Source organism: Ursus maritimus, unplaced genomic scaffold (genome assembly GCF_017311325.1).
Source record: "Ursus maritimus isolate PB19 unplaced genomic scaffold, ASM1731132v1 scaffold_1, whole genome shotgun sequence".
In the NCBI taxonomy this organism is placed as follows: Eukaryota; Metazoa; Chordata; class Mammalia; order Carnivora; family Ursidae; genus Ursus; species Ursus maritimus.
The window spans coordinates 31,923,877-31,949,770 of record NW_024423343.1 but is presented as its reverse complement, the minus strand read 5'-3'; the positions used below and the strand labels follow the sequence as shown (position 1 = coordinate 31,949,770).

The 25,894-nt window shown below is 37.1% G+C and overlaps 2 protein-coding genes across 9 annotated transcripts in view; both read left to right on the top strand.

Annotated features, from left to right (window-relative positions):
• Positions 1–5,935, top strand: part of CARF (calcium responsive transcription factor) — a 100,631-nt gene extending 94,696 nt beyond the window's left edge. For all 8 annotated transcript variants that reach the window (XM_008687379.2, XM_040641859.1, XM_008687377.2 and 5 more), the window contains one exon: positions 5,755–5,935. The gene's annotated coding sequence lies outside the window, so the exon portion shown is untranslated. The remainder of the gene's footprint in view (positions 1–5,754) is intronic.
• The window catches only part of NBEAL1 (neurobeachin like 1), a 186,347-nt gene continuing 166,353 nt past the window's right edge, over positions 5,901–25,894 (top strand). The window contains exon 1 of the mRNA XM_040641841.1: positions 5,901–6,036. Coding sequence (XP_040497775.1) covers positions 5,986–6,036 — 51 coding nt within the window. The 5' untranslated portion in view covers positions 5,901–5,985. The remainder of the gene's footprint in view (positions 6,037–25,894) is intronic.

The following is a 25,894-nucleotide window of genomic DNA, read 5'->3' as shown; positions in this document are numbered from 1 at the left end:
AGTTGATGTCTATCAACTGCTTCACACAGCAACAGCAGAATGCATATTCTTCTTAAGTTTACATGGAAAAGTCACCAAGACAGACCCCATTCTGAGCCATAAAACACACCTTCACAAATTTAAAAGAACAGAAATTAGGGGCAAAACTGGGGGCTTTTCCCCTAAGGTCAGGAACAAGACAAGAATGTCCATTCTCACCACTTTTATTGAACATAGTACTGGAAATCCTAGCCACAGCCATCAGACAACAGAAAGAAATAAAAGGCATCCAAATCATTAATGGAGAAGTAAAACATTCACTATTGCAGATGAAATGATACTATATATAGAAAACCCAAAAGACTCCACCAAAAGAACTACTAGAACTGATAAATGAATTCAGTAAAGTTGCAAGATACAAAAGCAGGGGGAGGGGCAGGGGAGAGAAAGAAGTGGACTCCCTGCTGAGCAGGGAGCCAGACCTGGGGCTGGGTCCCAGGACCTTGAGATCATGACCTGAGCCGAAGGCAGACACTTAACTGAGCCACCTAGATGCCCCTAAACAACACACTTCTAAATAATATATGGTCAAAGAAGAAATTCCATGAAAAATTAAAACATATTTTAAACTAAATGAAAATGTAAATACAACTTATTAAAACTTGTGAGGTGTGGGGGTGCATGGGTGGCTCAATCCGTTAAGCGTCTGACATCTGCCTTTGGCTCATGTCATGATCCCTGGCCCACATTGGGCTCCCTGCTCAGCAGGGAGCTTGCTTCTCCTTTCCCCCTCCTCCCTGCTCGTGCTGTCTCTCTGTGTGTCAAATAAATAAGTAAAATCTTTAAAAAACTACAAAAACTTGTGAGGTGCAGCAAAGTCTGTGCTAGAGGGAAATTCATAGCATTGAATGCATTAGAATAGAAGAAAAATTTTAAATCATTCATCTAAACTTTCGTCTTAGGAAACTAGAGAAAGAATAGCAGGAAAAAAATTAGAGCAGAAATCAATGAATTTGAAAACAGGAAAACAATACTGAGAATCAATAAAACCAAAAACAAAATCAACAAGCCTGTAGCCACGCTAACTGAAAAGGTATGGATTGAAGGGAAGTGGGCAAGGCAGAATTTATGAAAGGGGAAGTTTAGAGCATAAACTTGTTTATATGTCTCCAACTCTGTCTAAGTGAAACTCTGTTCTATCTAGCACAGTTGAGAATCTGCTTCAATTGGCAAGTTGTCCATAATGGGAATGATTGCAGGTTTTTTTTACAAGATATCACTACCTATCAAGATAATCTTCTTAATTTCACTGGCTCTGAATCATGGTGAAAATGCAATCTCAAGATTATAATTTACCTCTTTTTTTTTTTTTTTTTTTAAAGGAAGAGGCTTCTTTTCTTTTTAAAAAATATTTTATTTATTCATTTGACAGAAAGAGAGAGAGAACACAAGAAGGAGGATCAGGGGCACCTGGGTGGCGCAGTTGTTAAGCGTCTGCCTTTGGCTCTGGGCGTGATCCCGGCGTTATGGGATGGAGCCCCACATCAGGCTCCTCAGCTATGAGCCTGCTTCTTCCTCTCCCACTCCCCCTGCTTGTGTTCCCTCTCTCGCAGGCTGTCTCTATCTCTGTCAAATAAATAAATTTTTAAAAAATCTTAAAAAAAAAAAGGGGGGAGCAGCAGAGGGAGAGGGAGAAGCAGGCTCCCTGCTGAGCAAGGAGCCCAATGCAGGGCTCCATCCCAGGACCCTGAGATAATGACCTACGCCGAAGGCAGACTCTTAACCACTGAGTCACCCAGGTGCCCCTATAATTTACCTCTTTATGTAATTCTTTCTCGGGTGATAATGCTCTGTCTGATTTACATAAGTTATCCAATAGTCTTGGTAGATGTAATTTGCGTTGTTAATTAATTTAGTAACAATCTAAGGTTATATAGGTGAAGTGAATTGAAACTCCAAACTCTGTCATCAGATGAGAACTATTTGAACACAGAAGCATCCAGTGGATTTAGGCAGGGCCATTTCAATTCACGAGTAAGCCTTTTGAAAATAAAGAGAATCCTCACTACAGTAGAGTAGGAAGGATAGAAAGGGAGGTTAGAAGTGGGAGCCTTTAGTACCACTCAACATCAATTACCGGAAAAGTTGTCAATTACAGACCCCAACAGAAGAATCTTAAACAGGGAAGAATCATCAATTACAGTCCCCAATAGGGAAAGAGGTACAATGCATCTTCTACAAGTAATCTACTAACCCTACAACTCAGCCAGTGAGAAACCATCGTCATGCAGAACTCATGCCTTTTTCCAATGGGCTTTCATTCAGAACAATCCCTTCCAACTTCCTCCTTCTGCTCCATAAAATAATGTACCTCTCCTTTGTTTGTTGGATTTGCCTGTGGTTTTGCCTTAGAGTGCATGTTCTGAATTGCAATTCTGTTATTCCCAGATAAAGTCATTTTTGCTGGCTTTCTTTTTAAGGTTAACACCTTTTGTCATGAAAATCAGGCCAGAAACATGATTTTAACATAACAAGGCCATGTTGTTTCAGAAGGCAACTAACAGTCTTAGTAAGAGAATGTGTTATCCAGGTGGCAAATGTGTTTGCCTTGAGGTATATCTGAAGATGAAGCGGTTATAGCTTCATTGGTGGAGACACCTAAGTATTTATTAAGGACCCACTCATAAAACCAAAGCTTATAACCCACTCCAGGGAGCTGTCAGAAGTCTCAGCAGTGGAACACTTGTTGGCATCTTGCTGACACCTACATGTCATCTAAATGCAGCAGAAATTGACAGACTCAAGAAGGGATTTGGAATAATACACAGACATATAGTGAAATAGATAATTTCATTTTATAGTCTGCAAATATTTATTGGGCTCCTATTGTGTATAAGACACTATGCAAGGACCTGAACGTATATACCAGTGAATAAAGTCCCCGTTTTAAGAGTGCTCACATTTTACTAGGGGGAATTCACAATAGACAAAGAAATTTTATGTCGGTTCTGAAGTGCTACAGTGAAAAATAGAGTAAGGGAGAAGAAGGGATGCTATTTTCTAAAAAAAAATATGAGGAATGCTTTACTGATGTCTTAAATGTTTGGGCTGCTATAACAATACCACAGACCGGATAGATTACAAACAAACCAAAAAAAATGTTTTTTAAGTTCTGTAGGCTGGAAGTCCAAGATAGGGTGGTTATGTGAATGCCATCTTCCACGGGGTCCCAGACTTCTTGTATTCTCACATAGTGCAAAGGGATACCGAGCTTTCTGAAATCGATTTCATAAGAATACTAATCCCATTCATAACGGGTCCTCCCTCAGGATCTATTTTCAAAGGCCCTACCTCCTATTACCATCACCTTCCGTGTTTGGATGTCAACATACAAATTTTGGGAGGACGCACATTCAGATTTTACCACGGAAAAGGTGATTCTTCAGCAGAGACTTGAAGACTGTGTGTGGACATTTGGGGAAGGAGCATTCCAGGTAGAGGGACAGCTTATGTAATAATCACTGAAAATGGAGTATGCTTTGTGAATTTTAGGAGCAGCAAGGAAGCCATTCATCTGGACTGATAATAAGGAAAGGCCAGAATAGTTGGGATAAGTTACAGCTAAGTGTGGGAGGAAAACACAGGTCCTTGCTCACTGTTTTAAGCTGGATGGGAAACTACTGGAGAGTTTTTAGCAGAGGAGAGACATCTTATTTCTATGTTAAAAGAACACTTTGCTTACTGTGCTGGGAAATCCTTGGGTGGGGAGAGTACATAGGCAGAGGCTATCATAATAACCTAGAAAAGGTTTAGTGGTAACTCACATTAGAGTGGTCATGGAGGCGATGTATAAAAAGAGTAAACGAATGGGCATGGCTGTGATCCAACAAACTTTATGACTCTAAAACTTGGATTTCACCTAATTTTCAAGTATCACTAAATATTATTCTTATATTAATTTTTAAATGCGTACCAAGCAACACGGCTGTTTACAATTTGCCAAGTTTTGGTATAGTTGAGATAGGACATTAGTTCGTAATCTTTGAAGACGGGTGATGGTATGTGGAGTTTCATTACACTAGCTTACTTTTGTATATGGTTGACATTTTTCATAATACAAAGTTTTAAAAATGTTTAGGTGCACCAGAAGTGATTAATCTATGTGTCTTCCCAACCCCTTTAGACAAATATCTCCTGAAAGTTGTCTGTATCTAGTCAATGCAGTCTTTGCTTTTTGTTCTGAAGAAGCAAAAACCCTATGAAGCCTTTAGTATTGTCAAAATAATCCCTTTGGATTGGACATTTCGCAACTGCGAAAGTAGAAGGCACAAACGCGATTAGGGGAAAAGGACTTTTGCTTTTGTTTTGTTTTCACATTAGTATACGCGCCCAAAACCAATCCCCTTTTACAAAAAATCAAGACAAAATCCCCTTTAGTTAGCACTCCAGCATTCTCCGCCCTCAGATGAATCCCGGAAATGACGCCCTCAGCTAAATGCTGCCGTCCCCAGTAGTGGTGGGGTAATAACGTCAGCACGTCGGTCATCCTACACGTCCAGTCCGGGTAAGACTGACTGGAACGCCCCAGCTGGCGCCAGTCCCCGAATCTTCGGGAGCACTGTCGACTGCGACTGCGCAGGAATGCTGGGGAGGGTCTTCAAGTCGTCCCGCCCCCTTCCAGCCTGTGCGACCAATGAACAGTTCCTGCCCCGGGGCCGGGTAAAACCTTAGAGGCCGGAGTGATTAGCAGAGAGGACAGCCCCGCCCTTGGCTCCTCCAGGCCCTTGCTCCCCGCCTCGCGCCGTCGCCGCCCCGCCTCCCTCTCCCGCCCGCCTGTCCTGCTGCGAGGTGACACGGGGCTTCGGCTGGGGAAGGGGGCGAGGGAAGGAAGTTAGACGTCGGCCTAGTGGCCTTGGCACAGCCCCCAACGTGAGCGCGGTGAGGGGAGCGGGTCGTAGGGAAGAAGGGGCCGCGTGGCAGACGTGGGAGGGCCCGGGGTACGTGGTGGGGGAACGCTCTGTAAAGTCTAGGGAGGCTGTGAGGGGGCGAGGTTGACCCGGGTGTGTCCTAGTGCTGTCGGCCGGGCGTGGATAGCGGGTTGGAGGATGCCGAGCTCGCGTTGCCCCATTTCCAAAGCTTCTTTTGGCAGCTTGGCACACCTTAGGTTTGCCTCTGTTTTGGTTTGTCTGGGTTGCGAGAAGGAAATTTAAAGATCCCTGAAAACACTTGGAGCCTTTCTCGGGGTGTTTTCCGTGCTGGTACGTGCGTGCTCCTTTCTTCTTCCCGGATGGAGAGGTAGAGAGGCCAGGTGGGCTGGTCAGCTTTCACTCTCTGAGTATTGTTGAAATAAACAAACCAGGAATTCTTCACCCTCCTCCCCACGCCCTTCTCTGCAACTCAACGACAAACATTCCCAACAAGTTTTAAGAAGCAGACTAGAAAATTCTAAGGGATTCTTTGTCTTTGAAATATAGCACTAGTGAGTGTGGCTTTCTTAATGTTTATAGAAAATGAGTGGCAACGGGACGCATTTTTGGTTACGGATACTCATCTTTCAGGGTCTGTCCTAGAGAATTCTAACTTTATATTGATGTGAAATATTGTGTTAGCTGTCATGTTTTCCAAAGCACTAGTTTTTATGAACTCAATCACTGTAAAAGCTTAGCTGGTTGTTTGCGGGAAGTGAAGTAGATGAATCTATAGTTCTGACAAATCTAAAATTTTTAATATGATCTCTGTTTCTAGCGAACCTTTGCGTATTTTTCTCTTTAACAGATTTATTTAATCGCCCAACTACCACTGATGAAGATAAGTTGGAGTAACTGCTTGAACTGAATTTTATTGACCAGAAGACAGTCCATTTGTTTCACTTCTTTTTGTTTTCCCTACTGCTTTGAGCTTTACTGTAACGGCTGAAAAACTTGGAAAATAAAATGAACATGCTGTGGTTTTGAAACATAATTTTTTTTTTTGAGGAAAAATTAAAGTGCCAGAGTGAAAGCCAGAATGGCATCCAGAGAGAGGCTCTTTGAACTTTGGATGCTTTATTGTACAAAGGTAATTGCTTTCCTTTTTATTTTTAAGTTTTAAAATACTTTGTTATAAAGTTTTGTGACTGGCCTTATTTTATTTAATGGATAGTAGCATATTTTTATTCATAGTAATGACCCAAAATGTAAAAACATGGAATTTTCTATTTTCCACTTTCCCAGGTTTGAACACATACACAATATTGACACATTTTTAAAACCTGTAGGTATGGTTTTGATCCTTTTCTTAAGTGATCCCCAAATTATATAAGTAGTATTATGACTTTAGGAGAAAAATAAAATATTTGTTTATGTGCTTTTCTTTTTCTCCCACAAATTGAGGATGAGATAGAGATATTTTTATGAGAAGAGCATTCAGTATTTTTCCTATAATTAGCCTTTTAATTAGCTTTAAAAAGGTTATTGCTTAGTTAAAGATGTTATTGATTTGAGGTGGTTACTGTAAGCTTACTGTGATCATAGCACCTTATGAGTATTGTCTCATTTGACCCTCACAAACAATCCTGTGAGATGGATATTGTAATTATCCCCTTTTGCTGATGAGAAGATTGATGCAGAGGCTAACAGGGCTATTGAGAAGCAGAGCCACCTGAGTCAAGTCCACGCTTTTATCCATTATGACTTCATATTTTTACTTTCGTATTCAAAAATAATTTTTTGTGTTTGTCTTTATGTGACTTTTTACATGTTAGCTTTGATTTTATGTTATTGGAGGAGAAGGATACTACTTAACATGTTTTTCAAGAGAGGAGCTACGTTACCTAAAGTATTGGAGAGGGTCAGAGATCTCTAATTTACTACTTGAGTTACTTTAAGTCTGTGGTGAAGTTCTCAAGTCTCAGCTTCTGTTTCTGCATTATCCCTTTGGGCTCCTTTTTCATTCAGCTTTTTAAAGAACAAGTTATTCTTTAACAAACGATCTCAGTCATCTCTGAAACTAAATTTTAGAGGTCACACTGGAATTTTCTTTGACTTCCTGGTTTGGTAGGTCTTACAATTACTGAAGGACATCTACTTTGAAATGTTTGATATGGATTTTTAAAATAGCTTTTTTAGTCGTGTGTAATTTAATGCCAGAAGTGTCTTTTTAAAAATAGACCACTCTTCTAATAAAAAAGGAATCTAATTCACCACTTTTGAAAATAGTCACTAACACATGTCAGCCAAAAATTAAAATACACTTTAGTTTAAAAATGATTTATTTAAAAATACATTAAACTTACTAGGTTTTACATTTTCAGGATGACAAAAGATAAATTGGGTTACATTGTCTTATTAATTAGTTATGTTGCTTGTAGGTGGAGTTCTTGTTTTATTTGTCATTGTGCTTATTGAAAAGATAGTATAGGGGCACCTGGCTGGCTCAGTTGGTAGAGCATGCGACTCGTAATCTCCGGGTTGTGAGTTTGAGCCCCGCATTGGGTGTAGAGATTACTTAAAAATAAAATCTTAAAAAAAAAAAAAAAAAGTATAGTTTGTTGGCATACCCAGAGTTGTACTCTTGATGACTTTTAATATAAATATGAATCCTTACCTTATTATGAAGATGTCTAAGTAAATAATGACGACCCTTCATGGTCAAATTTTAAAGCCTATTTTTGGACAGGAGATAATTCCCCCCCCCTTTTTTTTTTATAAATCCCATTTTTATGTTTAAGATTTAAATCAGTTGTGCACTTAATAAGATTTAAAGTTTTTAACTTTTCAAAAATTGTTATTAAAATAATGATTTTATGTTCATCAGTTCGTGTGTAAGCTTGTAAGCCGGACAACTTTCTTTTCTACAAACACCTTGAATTCAAGTAGTTTCCAAATATATATCATAGATTTAACACTTCTGCTCCCTGGTGAGTATGATTACCGAATATCCAGTTCTCTATACTCTTTTTTTCACCTAACTTTTAAGACCTTTTTTTACACCTTTGGTGGGCCATCAGACTACTTCAGGATTGCACGGATCTTTTAACTTAGCTCCAACTTAGACTTCTTTGTGGGGTTATAATTGTAAAGTCTAGTTTTGGCTCTGCTCCTGTTTTATTTTGTGACCTTGAGCAAGACTTAACCTCTTTGGGTCTCACATTTTCTCATATTTCATGTAAGAGTGTGTGTGTTCACATGTATGTGTGTGTATAGAGAGAAAGCTTGTCTAACTCACCATTAACATTTTCATTTGTTTTGACCTCTGAGAGACGTGCATTTATTTTGTCCTTATGCTTATGATTGTCATATAGACCTTTTTAGTTCATCTTCTTTTTTAAGCTTTTCCTTATGGAAAATTTCAAGTGGTCATAAATAGAGAAGATAATACAGCGAACCCTTTTGTATCTGTCCTCCTGCTTCAGTCCAATTCATGTTCAGTAGTGTTTCATCTATAACCCTCCATTACCCCTGCATTGTTTTAAAGCAAATGCTAGACAACATAATCTTATCTATAAGTATTTAAAAGTATATCTATAAAACAAGAACTCTTCTTAAAAGCATAATCACAATACGATAATTCTTTGAATCATCAAATATCTGTCAGTATTCAAACTTTTCTGGTAGTATTATAAATGCTCTTATTTTCTTGCTGTTTGATTCAATATTTAAACAAAGTATACACATCATATTTTTTTGAAAATGTCTGTTAAATCTTTTAACCTATAGGTTCTCCCTCACCATACTTTTTATTCCTTCTATTTATTTGTTGAAGAAACCAGGTTTTGACATTAGAGTTTTCCTCAGTCAGGGTTTTGCTGGTTTAATTCCTTGATTTTAATTAATTGTTTTCTGTCCTGGTGTCTGCAAACTGGCAGATCTAGAGACTTGGCTGATTCATGTTCTATTTGGTGGCAGAAGCCTAGAATAATTTATGTGTCTCCATTATCAGTGAGTTTTACCTACATGTATTAAGTATTTCATTAGGAGTTTGCAAAACCGTGATATTCCAATTCTATCATTTCTTTATTAATGAAACATACATAGGCAAGTGTCCCCTCATCAGCTGTTTGACAGTTCCTTAAAGGGTAGGCAGGCAGAAAAATATTTGATTCTTTCTCTTTGTTTTCAGAATAATGATTTGCTAGCATCCTCCTAAGGTGACCAGTTACTTTTCTTAAGTACCAGGTTCGTCTTTTTTTTTTTTTTTTTTAAAGATTTTATTTATTTATTTGACAGAGAGAGAGAGGGAGAGAGCACAAGCAGGGGGAGTGGCAGGCAGAGGGAGAGGGAGAAGCAGGCTCCCAGCTGAGCAGGGCGCGAGGTGTGGGGCTGGATCCCAGGATCCTGACCTGAGGTGATGTCAGACGCTTAACTGACCCAGGTGCCCCTCAAGTTCATCTTTAATGATTAAAATTTAAATATTGTCTACCATTTTGCTGACCTAGTTGGTGTGCTATACATACCAAACGTTGTATACATACTTGATTAAAGAAGATGACTTCCAAGATTTTTGAAAGTCTGCTTCAGCGTGGTAAGATTAGGACATCCTCTGTATTTGCCACAATGCTTAACCAGCATAGGTATTCCACAGTGTATTAGCCATAGATCAATATTAAGGTGTTATTCTAGGGTTTCTATGTAATGTGATGTTTTAAAAGTTACCATTGAGAATTACAAAATTTAGTAGGTGTTTAAGTAGGGTAATATCAGAAATAATCCTTGGGTCATACTGTTTAGGTAGGCAAAAGAAAAGAGAATATATAAATATGTTTTATTGTTCCGGCTTTGATTGTAAGCCTAAATGCTAGTGAATAAACTCAAGTACAATTAAAATACATTACTGGTTTCCGTTTTTAGCAGATGGCTTCCCACATATTAAATTTGATATTTGAAAATTTGGATAAAAAACTTGGCAGTTTATTTTTCTAACCAAACTTTTCAGGTCTAATTTTTCACTTTCTCCTTCTAGGAATAGGATTTAATTGCATTGTTAGGAACATGCGTCTTCTTAGCAGGTTATTTGTTAACGTCATGTAGTTATTATTACATAATATAGGTAGGATGATTTCTGAACATCCAGCATTCCTGCTTTCCACAGATAATTTCACTAGATTATGTAGTCTGAACTTTTCTTACCTCCAAATGGTCATACCCACCCAGGGTCAAGGATTTTATTAACCGTGCATTTCATATAGCCCTTATAAGTTAAACATTAATGTGAACAGGTTTAACCATGTCTCATGGATTTTAGTTTAGTAGTTAACTACTTCTTGTCTGAGCATATTTTTCTTAAGTATTAAAGGCAAATTGATTTACTTTCTAATATCTGAAGATTTTAGTTCATATTATCTGTAGTAGGCACCATGTTGTTCCCTGTATCCTTTGACATTTTTTTTTTCATAATGTGCTTATGGTAAGAGAGACAGTGCTGAGAACAGTTTTCGTCTCTACATTATCATAGAACTTTTTGGAATTCATATATTGCAAGTAGCAAGACATATATGTATCATAAAGTCCCTCTCTCAGCTCCCCTTGGATAGGCATTAGGATATATTTCTGTTCCACATTTAGCCTTTTGGAAGTGCTATAGTTGATCACCAGAATATGCAGAAGAGAAACTGAGCCTCTCAAATTCTTAGATAAGATTAAGTTATTTTTGTTCTGTGTAGTGGAAAGTATCAAATGCATGAACTCACTAAAAAGATACAAGGTGACTCAAAAGCATCATGACATTTGAAATGTGACAATGTGGGTTGAAATTTTTGGTTCATTTTTGTCATTTGCTTTTTTTTCTTTTTTTTTTGTTTTATACTCATTTAACACTAAAAAGTTTTGTGGAGCTACAGAATTAGAGCCAAGATTTAGGCCCAGTTTTGCGTCTGAGCTTAAGGAAGGACCTGAAAAGAGGTTACATAATTGCTTCATGTTAACAGTTTTCTCATCTGTGAAATGGAACACAAAATAACTGTTTTTGCATTTCAAAGTTGTTGAGAAAAGATGAATTGATTATATTTAAATGCACTGTAAGGGTAAGAAATAGAAAATGTTATCTTTATTAGTAGTTTTAAAGTACATGTATGAGCTTGGTAGTGTGTATCATTTTTTCCATTTTTGCCTTTATTTAATATAACAACAATATTCTCATCTTTTTATCTAGTGATGAAGCGGTGCTCATCAATGTCTTAATTTATAATCTGTTTATTTTTCTTTCAAGCATAGTGCTTAATTATCCTAATAATATGAGGTGGTTTTTTTTTTGTTTGTGTTTTTTTTACCCTAAACCAAGTTTGTTTTGGACCTTGGTGATGCTCCATTTCCTGCTGTTGCCCTTTGTCCTGCTAAATCTGGAATATGACTGAAATAGATAGTTTTGCAATGAGCTCAGAGTAAACTTCCTTTTCAGAATAAAAGTTTTGCTTCATAAAGAAAATAGAATTTAGAGTTGTTTTATTCAGATAAAAAGTCAAGAACCTTTTTTTATATATAGATTTGGAAAAAAATGGAATGAACATAAACTCTTCCAATGAGAAAATTATAATTTAATTATAATCCGAAGTGAAGCTTTTAGTAAGATGCCTCAATATACATCAGCCCTTATAATTTAACCTACATTTAATAAGTCTCTGGTATGTGCAAAGTGTAAAATGGCTCTTAATTTTCTGTGGCTTAATAATGACTTTGTGGATAAGGAAAGTAATGTTTGACTTGAAGCAAAACAAAAAAATTGCTAGCAGCTCAGTAGTAGTGGTTACCTGTTTATTTTAGGAAGTTAGATGTGAAAGCAAGAAATGAATATTTTATATCAATAGACATGGAAGTAGCCTTTAGGAAAGGAATATTACCTTTGTGGTTTGGCTTGAGGAGCTTATGCACCACTCTAAAAAGTTGTTAAGATGGAAGAATATCTCTTATTCTTTTCTTTTGAATATCAAAATTTAAACTTCCCTGGTAGAAAGTAGTACTTAAATGTCTAGATAGGAGCATGAGTGGAAAATAACAGTCTAAAATAATTCTCAGTTGTTTTTTTTTATTGGCAGATTCAGGTTTTATTGGCAATTACTGAAGAGTTATATGAAAGTAAGAAGAGAAGGTTATAGGGAGGCCTCGGGAACATTATCATTTAAGAGGAGGATAGAAAAGTTTGTAAGGAGTTTGAATGGGAGGACATCCAGGAGTGAGTAGTTGTCTCAAGTAGAGGGCTTTCATAAGGAAGGGAGTAGTCAGTATTGTCAAATTCAGTATGGCAATAAAGAAGAGCATTATGGAGCATATATTGGAATTGAGAGTTAAGAGATTATTGGTGGGATGCCTGGGTGGCGGTAGTGATCTCAGGGTTAAGACCGAACCTCACCTAGGACTCTGTGCTCAGCAGGGAGTCTGCTTCTCGTTCTCTCCCTCTGCCTCCCCCTCCTGACCCACTTTCTCTCTCTCTCTCTCTCTCAACTAAATCATTTTTTAGAAAAGAGATTATTTGGTGGCTTCAGCAAAGTAATTCTACAACAAGTGGGAAAAAAGATGTTAAAAATACAAATCCCTGCTTCATTAATTTTTAAATTAAATGTAGCAGGTTTAAAATTACTGCCAAACTGCTGCTTTTAAAGTTTGAAAATATTTACTTTTAATTTTTGTACTTCTCTGGCCAAGGGACCTTTGTTGCTCTGTACCACACTTTGTGTGGCACTACTCTGGAACAGCTGAAAATTTTCTGATTGCCAAGAATCCATCTGTAATTTGAAAAACAGAGCTCTACAAATTGAATAGTCACTGATGATCATTGGTAGCAGTGCAAATGTGACCACTGAAATTGAGTACTAGTTACAAGGTAATCAACTTTAATATACTTAAATTAATTTGAAAATTAATGGAAATGTGAGTATGAACTTTTATATGACACTTACGGACCCAGAAATATTTCAGTAACTCCCAGGGTTCTTGGACATGTTTTAGAAACACAAGCCTTGATCGGTATCTGACATACTGCTGCTACCTTACCTTTTCTACAGCTTCCTTTCCTTATTGTAAAATTGCTTGGCAGATTTACTACAAGGGTGTGAAATTTGGGACCAGGAATCCAGTCCACCACATTCTGATTTCTTGGTTACAATTATTCATCTATCTCCCATATACAAAATCTACTTCATGTCCATTATAAGAACTCCAGAAGTCTCATCCAATCATGGTATCAGTTGAAACCCAAGATCTTGTAATATATATCAGGTCCAGTTGTGGTTTTTACTCATACCGAGACCTGTGACCTCAGAAGACACTGTTGATCTTTGGCCCCTACAAACTCAACATATTGTGATGAAACTGAGATGGGAATGCCACAATAAAGACTCTTGAAAAAGAAAGAATGGGAGGCATGTAGGAGGCTTTGGTCCATAGCAATTCTGAAAACTGGGCAAATGTTGCCTGATCCCTCTACTTTCAGAGAAGGAATGTTCCATGGTTCTTTTCCTTGGGAGTAGCTACACAGGCCACTGTTCTTTATTGCTCTTGACTGCATATTCTTAGCAGTTCTTTTTCTCTCATTATTCTTTTGGTACATCTGAGGAGGGCATTGGAGACTATACTTTCTTACGACTGAACAACTCATCTGGTTTCCTGCCTATGGGAAGTCCACTTTCTAATTCTTCTGCCTTCGCTTATTTTCTCTTGTCTAACTATATTGTCTAATAACTCCAATGTGATGTTCTGTAGCATTTGAAATAAAAAACATACTTGTCTTCCCCTTCACTTCAGGGGGAAAAAGCCTGGAGTTTTCTATTAGGTTAGCTTCAGACATTGGGACTAAGACATGTATATGTATAATCCCTTTAACTCATAAATCAGATTTATGGTAAATGATAGATATTTTACTTAATTCATTTTTTTCTTAGGTATCCTGTTGATATTTCTAATGCAGGCTTGCTACTTTTACAATATATTATAAAACTACTTAGAATAGTTTTATGTGTGTACTTGTTAAGACATGGGTAATTAGGGGCGCCTGGGTGGCACAGTCGTTAAGCATCTGCCTTCAGCTCAGGGTGTGATCCCGGTGTTATGGGATCGAGCCCCACATCAGACTCCTCCGCTATGAGCCTGCTTCTCCTCTCCCACTCTCCCTGCTTGTGTTCCCTCTCTCGCTGGCTGTCTCTATCTCTGTTAAATAAATAAATAAAATCTTTAAAATAAAAAAAAAGATATGGGTAATTAGACTATTCCTAAGTTCCAGAAGAATATTAAAGTTGAAAAAGTTATGAAAAAAAATCATAACTTCCTTTATCATTGGTAGTTAGTGGTTGCCATTTTAAATGTTCTTTATTAGAATCATTACGAATTGTAAGTAGGTACATTTGGAATCAGGTGCTGCACTTAATTCTCAGTAGTCCTTCATTTTAAAATATGTAAAATATAATGCTTATGGATCAAAGTTCAGTGCCCTGTAGTATATGAATTTAAGTGTTTGGCCTACCTAACTTGCTTTTTCTGTTTTGGTTTTGACAAACACTTTTTTTTTTTTTTTTTTTAAAGATTTTATTTATTTATTTGACAGAGATAGAGACAGCCAGCGGGAGAGGAAACACAAGCAGGGGGAGTGGGAGAGGAAGAAGCAGGCTCATAGCAGAGGAGCCTGATGTGGGGCTCGATCCCAGAACGCCGGGATCACGCCCTGAGCCGAAGGCAGACGCTTAACCGCTGTGCCACCCAGGTGCCCCTTGACAAACACTTTTGATTTATTTTGTGAAAATGGAATTTATTTTTTCTGAAAATTTTATTCTGGTCATTCAAAATCCATTAAGATGTGGGTAACTATCTGAAATGACTAGAATCTGCCATAACTATAAATCAACCCTTTGATGATGTCAAAATTCATACAAGAGTTAGCAGCACTGATTTCCTTATCTTTTCCTCAGCTTTTACTGAAAAGAATGGAAATCACTTTATAATGTGCCATTTGTTTTTCAATAAGGAAAACAGGGAGCTCTGCCCTTAAATATATTTATATGTACTATACTGTTTTTTAAAACTTTTTTTTTTTTAATAGAGTGTGTGTGGGGGCCAGTGACGGCAGTGGGAGGGCGGAGGGGCAGAGGGAGGGGAGAAAGAGAGAAAATCTTAAGCAGGCTCCATACCCAACACCAAGCCTGACATGGGCCTCAGTCTCACAACCCTGAGATCATGACCTGAGCTAAATCAAGAGACAGACTCTTAACTGGTTGAGCTACCCAGGCGCCCCTGGACTATACTCTCTTTTAAAATATTGAAAGTAACTTGTTCTTACCTATATTTAAGGCATTATCAACATTTTCTTTTTTCTTTCTTTCTTTTTTTTTTTTTGGATTAAATTTTTTTGTTTTTTTTTAATTAACATAATATATTATTTGTTTTAGGGATACAGGTCTGTGATTCATCACTCTTATACAACACCCAGTGCTCACCACAACACATACCCTCCCCAATGTCCATCCCCCAACCACCCCATCTTTCATTTTTTCCTCTCTTCCCCTATGATCCTCTGTTTTGTTGCTTAAATTCCACATATCAGTGAGATTATATGGTAATTGTCTTTCACTGATTGACTTGTATCACTTAGCGTAATACCCTCTAGTTCCATCTACATTGCAAATGGCAAGATTTCAATTTTTGATGGCTGTGTAATATTCCATTGTGTGTATGTGTGTGTGTGTGTATCTCCATCTGTCGATGACATCTGGGCTCTTTCCATAGTTTGGTTATTGTAGACATTGCTGCTATAAACATTGGGGTGCCGGTGCCCTTTCCGATCACTACCTTTGTATCTTTGGGGTAAATACCTAATAGTGCAATTGCTGGGTCGTAGGGTAGCTCTATTTTCAACTTTTTGAGAAACGTCCATACTGTTTTCCAGAGTGGCTGCACCAGCTTGCATTCCCACCAAGAGTGTAGGAGGGTTCCCCTTTCTCCGCATCCTTGCCAACATTTGTCGTTTCCTATTTGTTAGTTTTAGCCTTTCTGACTGGTGTGAGGTGGTATCTCATTGTGGTTTTGATTTGTATTTCCCTGATGCCCAGTGATGTTGAGCACTTTTTCATGTGTGTGTTGGCCATTTGGATGTCTTCTTTGGAGAAATGTCTATTCTTGTCTTCTGCCCATTTCTTGATTGGATTATTTGTTCTTTGGGTGTTTCAACATTTTCTTTTAATTTATGTCTTGTGACTTAAATTCAAACTCATAGAGATGTCTATTCATATTGAACCAAAGCATTAACTGATCCATATGTTTCTCCCAAGAGATCACAGTTTGCCTCTGTAAAAAGATGTAATTTTGTTTGATATATTTAACTGTTAAATTCTTTTTCGTGACGTTAAACATTTAAATAGTAGGAAAGATGGGTACTATTTTAATTTATGGTATTGTGAGGTGAATTTATACTTTTTTATTGAGTAATTCTGAGTTAGGATTTTTGTCAAAATATAAAATTTAAATAAATTTAAATATTTCAGTTTTTTAGTGAAAGACTTCATTTTAGGGATAAAAATATATAAATTTTCTAATTTAGATTTGTATTCTAAGAAAAGTACTAGTGTTTTATGTTAGGATTAAAATTTTTGAAATTTAAGATACAATTTACAGAAAATATAGACATGCCGAAAGTAAAAATTTCATTTTTCAGAGATTTTCAGTGAAAGTACTTTATGGGTGTGATTGAAAAGTCTATAAATTAATAACATTTACTACTACAAATCATTAAGATATTAAATTTGAAAAACTTCAGCCTGACATGAAACTTCAACTTTAGGTTTTTAAGCTCCATTGAAAAAGTGTCAATGTTATATTTAGTTAATACATGCACAGTGGTAGGCTTTTCTTAAAAGAATTCACTGTAGGTAGGGGTGCCTGGCTGGCTCAGTCAGAAGAGCATGCAACTCTTTTTTTTTTTTTTTTAAAGATTTTATTTTTATTTATGTGACAGAGAGACAGCCAGAGAGAGAGGGAACACAGCAGGGGGAGTGGGAGAGGAAGAAGCAGGCTCCCAGCAGAGGAGCCCGATGTGGGACTCGATCCCGGAACACCGGGATCACGCCCTGAGCCGAAGGCAGACGTTTAACGACTGCGCCACCCAGGCGCCCCGAGCATGCAACTCTTGATCTCAGGGTCTTGAGTTTGAGCTCCATGTTGGGTGTAGAGATTACTAAAAAAAAATAAACTTGAAAAATAAAGTCTTTTTTTTTTTTTTTTTTTTAAAGATTTTATTTATTTATTCGACAGAGATAGAGACAGCCAGTGAGAGAGGGAACACAAGCAGGGGGAGTGGGAGAGGAAGAAGCAGGCTCATAGCGGAGGAGCCTGATGTGGGGCTCGATCCCATAACGCCAGGATCACGCCCTGAGCCGAAGGCAGACGCTTAACCGCTGTGCCACCCAGGCGCCCCGAAAAATAAAGTCTTAAAAAAAAAAAAAAGAATTCAGGGAAGCCTGGGTGGCTCAGTCCATTAAGCATCTGCCTTTAGCTCAGGTCATAATCTCAGGATCCTGGGATCGAGTCCTGCATCGGTCTCCTTGCTTAGCAGGAGTTAGCTACTCCCTCTGCCTGCTGCTCTCCCTGTTTGAGCATGCTCTCTCTGGCAAATAAATAAATAAATAAAATCTTAAAAAAAAAAAAAAAGATTTCACTGTAGTCCAATTCAACTAGTTATTGGGTACCTGCTGTATACAGATGTCATTTACTGTCTTTATCCCTTGAATTGCGTATTTTCCTCTTTAAAAATTTTTAAAAATAAACTTCATTTTTTAGAGCAGTTTTAGATTCATAGCAAAATTGAACAGAAAATACAGAGAGTTCCTTTGTATTTCCAGTCCCTACATATATATAACCTTTTCTGCTGTTAGGATCCCATACCAGAGCCGTACATTTGATCACTTCACTGATTTCCCAAAAACACCTGAGCCAGACATTCTTTAGCTGTCCACCATGTGTGAAACTCCAAGGTGAACACAAAATTAATGCAGCAAGTCATGTTGTACCTAACATTTAAACGTTCCAGATGTTGGCTCTTTCAAGTATTGCTAAGTTTAACTGTGAATTTTCTACAGTAATGTTGATCAAACCTAGAACTTGGTTATCTGAATGATGAGGTTTTTTTTTTTTTGTTTTTTTTTAATTTAAGAAATACCTAAAGTAAAATTTGAAATCTTCTCTCTAGGGATTGGTATATTCTAAGCCTATTTTTTATGTAGACATCTATTTGAGCATTGCTTTTTCATTTACGTTAAAACGACTTCCCAACCTTTCAAGATGTGACAGGTTTTCTTTTCATCAAAGTTTTGTCTCTTCTAATTGACTGACTTCATCTGTGGGCATGCTTTTCCAACTAGAGTCAGTTTCTCATTTAGATTGTAGGCTTAGATGTGAGACCTTAGGGAAGATGAATGAAGTCATCAGGGACTGATTAAAGAGATAGCATTTGGTCAAGGTTTTAAAGAATGAATAGTAGTTTAATAGCCACAGAATATGTTCCAGGCACATAGAAATCCTGACCAAAAGTACAAAGGAAAAGTGACCTTAGTTTAGACTTTGCTTTTGGTAATAAATTAGGCTAGGTTGTTGGACCAGCCCTTTTGAAAATCATTTACAATTCTGAATAAAATTTAAGAAATATCTTAATAGCATTGAGAAGCTGGCAAGATGATGATAAGGCATTATGAGGCTAAATCTTAGTGAAAACAGGAACTTAGGTAGATGGAGAATGGAAACTACTTTTCCTGGTGAATTTGAGCTTTTGTTTTCATGGCCTTGTGGATGGAAGGAAGAAGTCAAAGCCAAGGAACTAATGAAGTCTAGTAGGTTTTCCCTTACAACCCCCAAAGGTGTACACCCGTGGGGTAAAGATCAACTGGAAACACACCCACCTCAATCTTTCATCTTCATTTGGGGTGTCCAGGGGAAAATGGCTTTGTGTTAAGCAGAGCCAAAAGGTGGAAAGCCCGAAAGGTTGTTACCACCATTTGATTCTTTCATGAATTTGCAAATCAAATTTACCTTTCATTGTGGGGAAAGTTCTCAAAGCCCCAGGTCATGCAGACTAGTCTGGTGCTTGGTAAAAGCACTTGCAGTCCCTCTGGAAGCTTCAGTTCAGATACCAAATATTTTTTCAAATTGCAGCTTACTACTTTAATTCATGATGTATGAATCAACCGTACCAGACTCTCATTGCCTTGGAATTTCTTTCATCTTTTCCAAGGGATTTGACAGATACTATTGTCTTTATTTGCACTGATTGGCATATGGTAGGTAGGTCTTTTGCATGTATTTCAGTTTCCTCTATTTGAGGGTATCTCCCATTGTCAACTTTGTAAAGCGGTTAGCTGTTGCCTTGCCATAAAACATAAAATTGTGATTATTTCTACAGTAACGAATGGTTGTATCATTAATGTCAAATCATACCCTTTGCTCTCTTTTCATGTCTTTTTTGTATACACAATAACTTCATTTTATTGCCTAATTATAGTATAATTTTTTGAACATTTTGAACAGCAATTAAACTCAACATGTTATAGTATTTTGTATAAATAAATCTAGTGAAAGGACATCAGTATGAAACAGCTGTTGCCAGGTTTGCACAGGCATTGACAAAATAAGTCTTAACAGCAGCCTCTCTGAGAGCAATTGTAAGATGCATTTTAATTTCAAAGGTACCAAAATTTAAAAAACAAAACAACTTAGAATCAGAGAAATATGATATAAAAAGTGAACTGGCAGTTTTAAACAAAGAAATAGAATATCTAGAAATAGGGGTGAAACCCAGTAATTATATTTAAAAACCAATAAATTTGGTTGATATGAGTTTAGACGGCTGTAGAGAATTGGAAAGGAGGTAAGTCCTTTTTACAATATAAGCTAGGAGTCAAAGAAATGGAAAATATGGAAGGAAGGTTAAGAGATACGACAGCTAATGTGAAAAGGCTTAATACATGTTTAATTGGACTCTGAAAAGGAAAGGAAAGGAAGAACGAAACGAATGTAATATTTGAAGAGATTACAGGTGAGAGTGTTCCAAGATTAATGAAAGTCCACTGAATTTCAAGCAGAATAAGTAAAACTGATTCCATACCAAGATACATTGTAGTGAAACTGTAGTGGTTTTGGAGAAAACCAAAGAGAAAGAAAAATCTTAAAAGTTACCAGAGAAAAAAAGATTATCTTCAAAGGGATGACAGATTAATAGCTGATTTTTCAAGTAATAATGATAGAAGGGAAAAGGTTGACATCTCTAAAGAAAAGACTTACCAATCTATTTCCAACCAAATAAAATTTTTTCAAAGATTAAAGTGAGATAAAGCCCTGTTCAGCAAAACAAAACAGTTCAATTCACCAGGAAAATATAACAATTTTAAATTTGTGTGTACCTCATAACTCAAAGCAAGCACAGAGAAATGAACATATGACATTGTTTAAGGGTTTTTTTTTTCCTATTAAACTTGCCTTAGTAGTTTTTTTAAAAAAACATGTCAGTGATTGATAGAATGAATAGACAAAAAAGTCAATAAAGATACATAAGACTCAAACAATAGAATTGACAAACTTGATGTTAGGGAATTATGTAGAACACTATACCTAGCACACATTCCTGTCAAGTACATGTTTACAAAAATGATAGAACAGACGTTAGAGCAAGTTTCAATAAGTTTCTAATTATCAAAATAATAGAGTATGTTTAACAATGACAATACAGGAAGAAATCAATAGTAAAAAGATTAAAAAGGAATTTTTGGAGGCCATGAAATACCCTTTTATTTTTATTTTTTTAAAGGTTTTATTTATTTATTTGACAGAGATAGAGACAGCCAGCGAGAGAGGGGACACAAGCAGGGGGAGTGGGAGAGGAAGAAGCAGGCTCATAGCGGAGAAGCCTGATGTGGGGCTCGATCCCATAACACCGGGATCACGCCCTGAGCCGAAGGCAGATGCTTAACCACTGTGCCACCCAGGCACCCCATGAAATACCCTTTTAAATAAACCTTTGATTAAAGAACAAGTAATAAAAATTAGAATTTTGAGGGGCACCTGTGCAGCTCAGTCAGTTAAGTGTCCGATTCTTGATTTTGGTTCAGGTTATGATCTCAGGATTGTGAGATGGAGCCCCGAGTCAGGCTCCACAATGGGCATGGAGCCTGCTCTCGCTCTCCCTCTGTTTCTCTCTTCCACCTCTCTCTCTCAAATAAATAGATAAATAAAAATTTTGGGGCACCTGAATGATAAAAGTACTGCATTTTAGAACTTGATGGAAAGTGGCTACACATTGCTTAGGAAAATTTATCGCTTTAAATACATATGTTTAGGGGCACCTGGGTGGTTCAGTTGGTTAAGTGTCTGCCTTTGGCTCAGGTCATGATCCCAGGGTCCTGAGATCAAGTTTTGCATCAGGCTTCTTGCTCAGCGGGGATCCTGCTTCTCCCTCTGCCTGCTGTTCCCCCTGCTTGTGCGCTCTCTCTCTCTCTCTCTCTCTGTGTGAAATAAATAAAACCTTAAAAATAAATAAATAAGTACATATGTTTTAAAAAAGGCTAATAATAGTGAACTAGGTAGACATTTGTGGTCACCAGCTTCTAAGATTCTCACATCCTAGTATTCACACCCTTTTACAGTCCTCTTCTACGTTGTACCAGGGTTCTTTTGTGACCATAGAATTTGGCAAAAGTGATGGTGTATCATCTCCGAAATTAGAAAAGGCGCTCTTGTTTTCATCTCTGTTACTCCTTTTTTTCTTGGATCCTTGACTCAGTAAAGCCAGCTGCTATGTTGTGTGCAGCCCAGTGGAGAGGCCCATGTTATGAAGAACTGAAGCCTTGGCAGCAACCACACGAGTGAGGTTGAAAGTAGTTCTTTCCGCCTAGTCAAGCTTTGCTATGACTGCAGCCCTCCTTCACATCTTCATTATGATGAAGGCTCATGAGAAATTCTGAGCTGGTTTTGAATTCCTCACCCAAACACTGTTAAAATATTTGTTGTTTAAGCTCCTAAATTTATTTAATTTGTTATGCAGAAATAGATTATTAATAATGCCATCCATTTCAAGAAGACAAGAGTAAACCCAAAGAAAGTAGAGTGAGGGAAATTACAAGTTTCTTTTAATGTGAAAATTCCCAAATCTATTGTTTGTTTTTCAGTTGTGTCAGGAAATACACATATATAAGAAGGTTGACATGTATTAAGGAGTGTATTTAATTTTAATCATTATTATGTAACATCCTGGGATGATTGGCATGAACTTTCTAGATATAATCTTAATTAGGAATGTGGAAGTGAGATTGAGAGTATGTTAATTGTGGTTTCTTTCGCAAATCTTTCTAGTGGTCATGGTGACATAAGAAAATTAAAAGGTTTATTGCAAAAATTACTCATAAAATCCTGGATCTAGAAAATGATCAGTAACTTTAACATCACAAAAGAGATAACTTGATATGTACCTTCTGAAGGACATGTTGGCAACACCTATGAAGAATTATTTGCCAAAAAAAATGAACCTAAATTTGATGGTCTCTAGATCCACTAATCAATTAGAAATATATAGAGGATCGAGGAACATGTTAGATGACATAAGAGCATGCATCAGCAAGATCCTGATGTGAGAAATACTACCTTACAAATGACCCAGTGTCTTCAACAAATAAATTAGGACAAAAAAAAAATTAATAGAGGGGCGCCTGGGTAGCGCAGCGGTTAAGCGTCTGCCTTTGGCTCAGGGCGTGATCCCAGCATTCTGGGTTCGAGCCCCACATCAGGCTCCTCCACTAAGAGCCTGCTTTTTCCTCTCCCACTCCCCCTGCTTGTGTTCCCTCTCTTGCTGGCTGTCTCTCTCTGTCAAATAAATAAATAAAATCTTTAAAAAAAAATTAAAAAAAAAACTAATAGAAACCTATGGGTTTAAACAGACCTTAAAAATACAGATGCAGTTTGTGGGCTTTATTTGGGTCCTAATCTTACCAGACAGTTAAAGAAGGGTATTTGAACACTGATACTAAGGAACTGCTAATTTTTTCAGATGTGATAATACTGTCATATTTTTAAAAGATAGCTTTTGGGGTATTGAAATTGGTATTGAAATATTGGTGGATGAAATGATATATCTGGGTTTGCTCCAAAATAATCTAGTTGAAGATGGGGATACAGGTGAAAGAATATTGGTCATACATGATTTGATAATTGTTAAAGCTGAGTCATTATACCATTCTCTACTTCTAAGTATGTTTGACATTGTTTAATAAAATGCTTTTTTTTTCATTTCTTTTTTTAAATTTTTAAAATTTTTTATTTTATTTTTTTATTATAATAATATTTTTTTATTATGTTAGTCACCATACAGTACATCCCTGGTTTTTGATGTAAAGTTTGATGATTCATTAGTTGCGTATAACACCCAGTGCACCATGCAATACGTGCCCTCCTTACTACCCATCACCAGCCTATCCCATTCCCCCAGCCCCCTCCCCTCTGAAGCCCTGAGTTTGTTTCTGAGTCCATAGTCTCTCATGCTTCATTCCCCCTTCTGAATACTAATAAAATGCTTTTTAAGAAAGAGCAGAAATTAATAAACATAATGGAAAAGATCGACCAAATAAAAAGTTGTTCCTTTGATAAAACTAATGAAATTGAGTCAGGAAGATAAGGTTTGTGATTATATATGTTTTGAAAATTTCACATTATAACCACCATTTCCAGTGCCATTCAGAAGGCATTTTTCATCTTAAAGGTAATATATTGTTAAAAATCTCATTTAACCTTTCCTAACTAGTGCTTCTCAAACTTGATTAACAGTCATCCTTCCTTTTCTTCTTTTTTCTCTAACTTCACATTATACTTGTTGTCATCCAAGTAAACAGTGTCCTAAGTACTTGCTCAGGAAATGCTGACTTTTCCAGGTTTATCTATTTATTTAACAGGACCAAGTATTTCACATCTTTGAAAATATCTTGCTTATTTTCTGTCTGTCTGGAATTCCCCTCTTCCCTCCTCCCTCCTTGAGTGTTATCTGCTTATGATGTTCTATGAAAACTTCTAAGTGCTTCTGCTCCTCAGTTATTTCTGGTTTTGACAGTAACTCCCTTTTTATTCTTTCTTTTTTTTTTTAAGATTTTATTTTTAAGGAAAATAAAGCCCACCTCCAACGTGAGGCTTGAACTCACAACCCCAAGATTAAGAGTTGCATACTCTACCGACTGAGCCAGGCAGGCTCCCCCCTTTTTATTATTTCAGTACTTCTTATGACTGCTTTACTTCTTATGCTGTTGTACATTCAGTTGTTTATGCCTCTCTTCTATTGAACAATGGGCACTTTGAGGATAAGATTATGGGTTTTTGTTTGTTTTAGGTAAAATTGACTTAAGATTACGTTTTAGTTGTCGTCATAGCCAGAGTCTAGTGCTGTTCTTGATTGTTACATGGTTGGTATGTACTTACTAAATGTTTTTTTAGGTAGCTAGGTTCTGTCAGAAAAACTTGAGGGCTGACCTGAAAGATGAACTACCATTAATAATTATGTTTCTATTGAGGGGAGATTTATCTTCTTTTGGTAGGAATTAGAAACTATATTATGAATATAACTGACTTAAATGAACTTTTATAAATGTAACTCATATGTAAGTTGGGAACTGCCCAATATTAGTTGAAATATGTATATGTATTTAAAAGTTTATAGTTTTAAAACTTGAAGGAATACTACATCCCAAATATCATTGCATGGAGGAAGTAAGGTGTTCCCCTATTCTTACCTGTAACCCCACCCCTTAAGAACTAGGTGACATTGTATGGATTTTTTTTTTTTTTTTAAGATTTTATTTATTTATGGGACAGAGGGAGACACAGCGAGAGAGGGAACACCAGCAGGGGGAGTGGGAGAGGGAGAAGCAGGCTTCCCAATGATCAGGGAGCCTAATGTGGGCTCCATCCCAGGACCCTGGGATCATGCCCTAAGCCAAAGGCAGACACTTAACGACTGAGTCACCCAGGCGCCCCTGTATGGATTTCTTAATTCCATTACCCATTAAAGCCTCCCAACAGGGAAGTGGGTGTTAAGAGAAGGTAAAAGCCTTCTGTGCATTAATGTAATTTTAAATAATCACATTTGGCTAGTGGCCACTGTATTGGACAGCACATCTCTGTGCTGTTTAAACACTGTCCAATACAGTGGTCCAGCACAGTCCAATACAACTTCATCCTGTGGTAATGGGGCCTTTGAAGGTATTTGAACAGGAGGGAAGAAATGATTAGATTTAAATTTAACAAATCCCATTAGTAGCTATGTATAGGGAGGAGAAATTGAAGTTATAAAGACCAGTAGAGAACTATATAACAGTTCAAATGAAAGACTGTTTTAAACAATGGCAGATGATTGGATGAATATTTGAGTGCAAAATCAATAAAGTTCATTTTGTAATTATTTCATAAGTGCTTATTTAATTACATTGAATCATGACCAACTTGGTGGCAGAGTCTATATTTTTTTTTTTTGAAGATTTTATTTATTTATTTGACAGAGATAGAGACAGCCAGCGAGAGAGGGAACACAAGCAGGGGGAGTGGGAGAGGAAGAAGCAGGCTCATAGAGGAGGAGCCTGACGTGGGGCTCGATCCCGGAACGCCAGGATCACGCCCTGAGCCGAAGGCAGGCGCTTTAACCGCTGTGCCACCCAGGCACCCCCAGAGTCTATATTTTAATAATGGTAATCAACATGTTTTGATAACTGCTAAATGACAGGCATTGTTGAATGTCTTACATGTATTATCTCATTTAGTGCTCTCAATACCCTGTTAGGCAGGAAATAATATAGATGAAGAACAGATTGGAGAAGTCAAGTAATTGGCCAAAGTCACACAGACAGTAAATGCAAAGAGATTTAAAAAGAAAAGAATACAATTAAAATCATATGGCAAGGGGGATCATGAAATATTTAAATATGTTTGTTGCATATATTATTCCTGTT